The sequence below is a fragment of the Parasteatoda tepidariorum genome, chromosome 2 (genome assembly GCF_043381705.1).
Source record: "Parasteatoda tepidariorum isolate YZ-2023 chromosome 2, CAS_Ptep_4.0, whole genome shotgun sequence".
In the NCBI taxonomy this organism is placed as follows: Eukaryota; Metazoa; Arthropoda; class Arachnida; order Araneae; family Theridiidae; genus Parasteatoda; species Parasteatoda tepidariorum.
Genome location: NC_092205.1, coordinates 88,752,393 through 88,759,606, shown reverse-complemented (window position 1 = coordinate 88,759,606; position 7,214 = coordinate 88,752,393). Strand labels below are relative to the sequence as shown.

At 28.0% G+C, this 7,214-nt stretch overlaps 1 protein-coding gene across 1 annotated transcript in view; it reads left to right on the top strand.

The window, feature by feature from the left end:
- The window catches only part of LOC107452905 (arsenic resistance protein 2), a gene marked incomplete in the record, with an annotated part of 36,422 nt that extends 30,040 nt beyond the window's left edge, over window positions 1–6,382 (top strand). Inside the window, 2 exon segments of the mRNA XM_043052735.2 lie at window positions 1,649–1,718; window positions 6,215–6,382. Of these exon segments, the coding sequence (XP_042908669.1) occupies window positions 1,649–1,718; window positions 6,215–6,293 (149 nt within the window).
- Between the last annotated feature and the right edge of the window lie 832 nt (window positions 6,383–7,214).

The following is a 7,214-nucleotide window of genomic DNA, read 5'->3' as shown; positions in this document are numbered from 1 at the left end:
CGTAGGGGGTAAGGGTACTTTTGTTCTGAGTTCAGGGTCAAGTTGAATTCACTCGGTGATGTGGGAAAGTACTGATTGTTTCGATTTACGCCCGTTTCTTTTTGGTTTTTTTTTAACGCTAAAACTGTTTATAAAAAGTTTTTGTTTTTCAATAATATTGATTGAATATAAATTTTTTGAGTGCTTGAAAACTTTTGTAAAGTGCTTGAAAAGTTTTTAAAAAGTGCTTATTTTTGATTCAAAGATTTGGCTACGCACCCTGTGGGATTTTTTATCTCAGCAAATACGATTTTACGTGAAAATGTTCCGACTTTTCGGTATTCTAGCACCTTCACTCCTTATAGTGATTTCTTTCAACCCAGGGATGGATCTAAAAACTAGAAGCAGGGCGTGAGATTTTCCCCACAAATATCGCAGAATTTGAGATCATAGGTTCGCTTTGCTCCGTAAATCGAAATCTTATGATCCCATGAAATCTTGAAACTTTTGCTAAATCCCATTGATGAGAAGTTTACATACATATGATTCTTTCACCAATGTGATTCTTTTGGTTTAGCAGACTTTCGCCATTTTGTATTTGAAACTGCGCCGGAATCTGCTGATATTGCATTTCTTAATCACGCAATTTAAAAATCATATTCCTGTACATGCACATTAAAAATCCAATATCGTGTTTTATACTGACACGCTTTTAAAACCCAATATCGTATTTCTTATTCACTTGTTAGTAATATAAACATCAATTTTCATATTTCTATGTAATTGAGAAACTACATTTTGTGATGCATAGGGAAGGGGAACATTTTTGTTTTCCTTTCTACATTATTTTTTCGAGGGGGGGGGCGAATTTTCTGCAAAATTTTTTTTTTTNTCTACATTATTTTTCGAGGAAAGAAAAAAAAAAAAAAATTCTGCAAATTTTTTTTTTTACGCATTTGAGAGGAAGGAAATAATCATGATTTTTCGATTCTTACTTGAGAGTTTTTTTTTAAAAAAAAAAACAGTAATGACTGACTTCAGCTAGAAATTCGAATTAATATAAAATAAAAAATACAGATATTACGAAAGTTTAAAAAATTATTCGCTCTAGAAATGATGTTCTTTCTTAAATTTTTTTATCTTTAAAGAATCCTATTCGCTTGATTCGTGATCTTCATTTTGGGAGTTTCTGCACAGATTTTACAATTTTTAATTCATGTACGAATTTTAATTTGTTTAATTTATTTGCGAATTTAAATTTATGTAATGATTTACAAAATTCGAAAGAGGAGATAATTAGTTCATCTTTCCGCTTACAAAACGCTAGAATATCGCTTGTAATGTTGAAATTTTAAATATATAACTTTTACAATTAAAATTTTTATGCATTTTTATTCTATACTTTCTTCAGTAAGCACAACGTTTCTGTTACTTTAAATTAGCAATTGTTATAATTAAAAGTATCTTAAAGCAAAATATTGGTGCTAGCGAAGTTTGTCGCAAAAAGCCCGAAAAAATTCTGCTACAGTGGATTCGAGGTGGGGGGGAATTAAGAAACATGCAGAAAAAAAGTTGTATATTCTTGTTGCTATCTATCTGTATGTAACTGTTATTGATAACTGTGTAAAATAATATTCTCACATTTAAAAAAAAAATTTCTTATATCTAGGTTATGGACAAAATTATGGAAGAAATCCTGATATGTATAGAAATAATTTTGGAAAAAGAAATTTTAATCGGTAAGCATACACTTTTTCACGTTCAAATTCTATTATATATTCAGTTTGGTAATTTATTATTTTTTTTCCTCCCTTCAATTTTCAACTAAAATTCTAAGGATTAAAGCTTTTCATAAAATTCACAGTTATTTTATGAATTCTAGCTCCTAAAAACAGATTGGAAAAAATGATTTGGTAGTAAAAAAGTGGACAAGCAAATTTATTAAGATTTGAAATATGTTTTTTGACACAAAATTTTTTGATATAATTTACCCAGTTTCAATAAAATAAGTTGATTGTTCTATAAGGTTCATTATTAGTTGTTATTCAGGACCATAATTTGTTTTGCAGGGAATAGTCCTCAAAAATTTAATACAGAATAAGTTGGTTTATGTAAAATGTTTTTCTGTTATGAATTACTAACTAATGATATTTGACTATGACTTGCAGGTTATATTACAGAAACACGGACATGCGTATAATACCGCTATTTTCTGTTTTTTTTNATTTTTTTTTTTTTTTTAAATAAATAAATACTCGGTTAAAAAGTTATCTGTTGTATACTGTCCAAAATATATCAAATCTGTTGATTTTGTCTTGTGCTATCTATGTAAATGTAGCGTATTGACGTTCATTCACTAATTTTTTAATGGTTGAATTTGCTCTTTGTCTTTTTTTTTTTTTTTTTTTTTTGTAANTTTTTTTTTTTTTTTTTTTTTTCATGGCAGATTATTTTTCTTAGTTATGTATTTTTAATTTAATTGTTATGTTATGGATTTTTCTAATAGCTATAATTTCTCAAAATTTTTAAAAATCCATTTATCAAATTGCAATTCTTACAGATGCTCTTTATAAATCACATTTTACCATCTTGGCCAGGTTTAAATTAATTAGTCGTATTTTGTACTTGTAATGTTATGTCAATGAATTTCAATTTTACAGCCATACGTCAAATTTTTTTTTGTGCTGTACTCATTTCTAAAGATTTCTATTTATGAGTACGATTTGCACACTTATCATTTTTACGGCAATGATCTTTCGTTTTATCTTTTCCCTTGGGCATGCATGTGACTTCTCTTTTACGCTGCCAGCGACTAACAAAAGCGAAAGAATTTTTGCAGAATGATTTGAGAATTAATCATAAAATATGAGCTCAGTTATAATTTTTTTCCAAATTGTTGACAGCAAGCTAAGTCGAAAAAAATATAATAGGATCTGCTTACTTTTTCTTACACAAAATTGGCATGTTTGTTAGGTGAATATTCATTGTTTGGTTCCGAAAAACTGATTTTAATTTAAATCATCCGAATCAGGGTTGCCAGTCCACAGGGAAAACCTGAAAAATACAGGGACTTTATAACTAAATTTTTTCAGCAATTATAATTAGTATAGATAGCCCAATACAGCTTATTTAAGAGCACAATGATTGTGTGTTTCTTCTTAATATCTTGTGTAATGGGGAAAACAGGAAATTTTTTTCCTTCCAGATTTCAGTAGCAACTCTGTAAATGGAAATTCATACCATCTAAATGAATATTTTTGAAAGTTTTTTCATGGTTTAAAATAACTTTTGGGTGACTGCTGCCAATAAAGAATTTACAATCACATTTTTTTTCTTCATACTTTTGGTAAGGTTTGCATCTATAATGATATTACATTAGACCATCCATGAAAACTTAACATAAGATAATCAGTCTTTTGGTGACTAAGAAAAGATTATTAAGTTCCACTAAGGCCAAACATATTCATTCTTCATTTTTAACCCTGTCATAAGGTCTGAAGTCTATAATTGATTGTTATAGACTTTATGAATGATGTAAATGTAGCTTATGAATCACTAATTGCAATTCCTAATAATATATTGCCATAACATTGTTTCGAATTTGTGATTATGAATGCAAAGACAGGGCCAACATTGCCAGAAGATTCTAGAAAATTAGAAAAATTTTGCAAGGGGAAAAAATATCATTAAACTTGTACTAAATATGCACTAGAAAACATAGATATGGTTAAATTCAATAAAAGTGCTGAAGCTATTATGAAATTATTCTCATTTATGCGAGAAACATAAGCATTCATCGCTTAACGCATTTTTGTACTTTGAAAATGATCTTTCATCATCAAAGCTTTGTGTTGGTACTTAGGAAAGTTTCGTATAATGCTCCGGCTTATTTCTGAAACTATCATTTCTCCTCCCTAAACATGTAATGCATTGACCATTGCTTTCTAACCATCAAAATAAAATTTGTAGCTTCAAGAAAGCACTAGTTGCCATTAAAATGTAAGTTTTACAATAAAAAACAAAAATGAAAATTCCTATAAAATTTTCACAAAAATCGTAGTATTTTGGAAAATTAGTGTGGTTTAGAGATAGACTAATTATTTATAGAAATCAGCAGAAAAATTTGTACCCCGACAAACATGTAATCAAAATTATGATTCATATTAGCGCAAGTTAAATATCCAGCTTTGCTATCAAGATAAACGTTATCCAAGTACAAATTGCGCATTATTCTAGTTTACATTGATGCTAGCACAATTTAATTCAAATTCTTTCATCCTGAGAGTTGTAGCTGTTTACGAATTTAGACCGAAAGTAGTTTTAACTTGAACTGGATAGTTTTTTCTTTACATGACAAAAACTTTTGTAATACTGAGGTTTGTACTTTCAAGATTTGACCACATTACTAATAAAATAATTGTTTAGAGATTTCTACTTAGTTCTTAGTATATATTTAGCTGTATGCTTTATTTTTTCAGCTATTGCTTATCGTGTTTATTATACATGATATTTATTAATAAATGTACCATTTGCAAATTCTTTTTGTCAATCTTTACTTTCTCCTTTTCATTTTATTTTACAACTCTGTTACAGCTGTGTCTTGGTTTTTTAATCAGCTATGTACTTTTTTTTTTACATTTTACATGTAAATTTTCATTCTTTTGAATTTAAAATTCTTACAAAAATTCACATAGATATTGCAACAGGCTTTTAAGAGTAAACTGTTTGAATTTTTGTTTATTGTTTAAAAACGATAAAATTGGACAAAATGAAATATTTTATAAGACTCATAGATTTGAGTGACCTTAAATTAGGGCAATTGTTGAAATTGTTTCATTTGATAGTTTTCTTGGTTTAAAAGAAACTACACATTAAGTTTTGATGTATACTCTTGTTGAAACGAATACATAGTTTATTTCTGCAAAGTTTAAATGTTTGTTATTATCTGAACTGACGTTTTAATTTCCATATAAGGAATTTTTCCCGTAGGTTTCCTTACGACAATGCTCGCTTTTGAGTTCATGATTGGCCGAGAATAAAATGTATGTAAGCTAACTTCTGGTACAATTTAATATTTGAATCTAAGTTGCTTTCATAAAAGTGTTTTTATATTTTTATGAATTCCAGATAAAAGAATTTTATAATATATACAGATTAAATTTTTTCCCTACATGCCAATTTAATGTCGTCAATAAGTTTTTTTTTTATTATTATTATTTTTCAAAATCTATCAGGCCATTACAAAAAATTTTTAAAAACAAAAATAAAATTCTTTTTTTCTGTCTTATGCGAACTTAATCTTTGCGAACAGTTTCTTTCCTTCGTCTCTTGCAGCCCACGACTGGACCCAAGGGAACTTGTTGGCTACCACGATGTGGACGCACCTCAGGATCTGGACTATTTTTAAAATTTCTCTGTGAATGCTTTTCCATTTAATAGTGTCTCTTATGGATTTCAAGCAACCTATGCAATATTTTACTCTATACATATATATATATATATCGCTGCCAACCATTCTGGTTTAATCTAAAATCCTCCTGATGTTTGTATATTTTTTAAAATTGGGAATATGTCAGAGAAAATCCAAATCAATAGTTTTTTTACCCAATGTGTTTTGAAACAAATTATTAACTCCTTTAAAAGAAATTTTTTTTTAATGATTTGTAGTTTTAAATTTTGCTTCAAAATATTTATTTTTTATTATGATAATTTTTTGGCTACATGTTATTCAATAACAAGTTACAAGGCAAATGTCCAAAATGAATTTAATATTTATTATTCAAGTATATCAAACAATCAAAAAATATTGCTGACATTATAAATTTATAGCAGCCTTGTATTTGATTTCCCTTTATTGATTTAAAAGAAAAATATGGAAGTTTCTTAATCAATGAACTATGCAATATTTTTATTTAATAGTGCATTTTTATATCTATCTTTTTTTTTTGCGTTTGTGGTTATGCATACATTTTTATTTACAATAAGTTATGCGATTGTGCGTATTTTATGGTTATGACTATTTTCAATTATTCATAAATAATTACTTTTATACAACTTTTGTGTGTTCATGCCTCTGATAACCTTTTTGATGGTGTATATAAAAAGAATTTTTAAGTTATTGATTTTTAGAGTGATTTTTTTCCATACCCTGTTGTTGTATCTTGTTTATCATATGTTTACTGTAATTATATCCTATTTCTTCCAAATATTGTGTCTTAATTGTTTCCATTTGCAGAAGAAGTCCTCGTTCTGATTCAAGAAAAATGATAAATTACAGAGACCTAGATGCCCCTGATGATTTGGACGTCTTTTAGTTGTGTATTATATTTTAGTTTCATTTATTTGCTATTTCATGTCAGCACTATCAAATACCATTGTTGTCATTAAATTTTTTTATATTTAAGATGCGTTTATTTTTGTCCTTATTTTATTTTTCCGTGTAGCGACTATAAAATGGGTATTATTTTTCAATGGCTAAATTATTTTTCAAGATTTTTTTTTAGAATATTGAAAGCATTTCCTTATGCATGGTGCGTAGCGTTTTAAAAAAAATGCTTAAATGTGTTTATTTTCGAATTTGGTATTTTAAAAGCCCTTTAAGGTGCATATTTTTCATTGGGTGTTTTTAAAGGTGCTTTTCGAAAATGAATTTTTTTCTTTCTTCATGACGATTTTCGCCATGTATTATGTGAAAGAGTGCTTTTCACATTGTTCTATTCAACGTTTTCACAATCCATTTTGGCTTACAGTCTGTCCATAGCCTATGACAGCGCCAATCATTTTACATGTTTGATGCAATACTTGCGAGTTTGCATGTGCTTCTACTGAACTGGGTTTGGTTAAATTATTACACTCTCTTGTGCAATTCTACTGCATTTCTCAATTTCATTCTTCATTTTCCACCCTCTGATAGAAAGAAATCTCTTGATAATTTTTTAATGGCTCATATAATCAAGAAAACATTTCTTTGTCAGAAACTAGTTATTTTATCATGATCATGTATAGTCTTTGAAAATTATTTTGCCAATGTATATAGTGCTTAAAAATATTTTTTGAGTGCTTTTTTTTCTTGAAAGATTTTGCTACGCATCCCTGTTATATGAAAGGCAAAATTTTAGGATGAAAATCAAAAATATTTTCTCATCTGGGATTAAAGAAAAAAATGTAGGAAGATTTATTGATTTTCAAAAAAAAAAAAAAAACAAATTGCATTCTGGATGATCTGGGACCCCGCC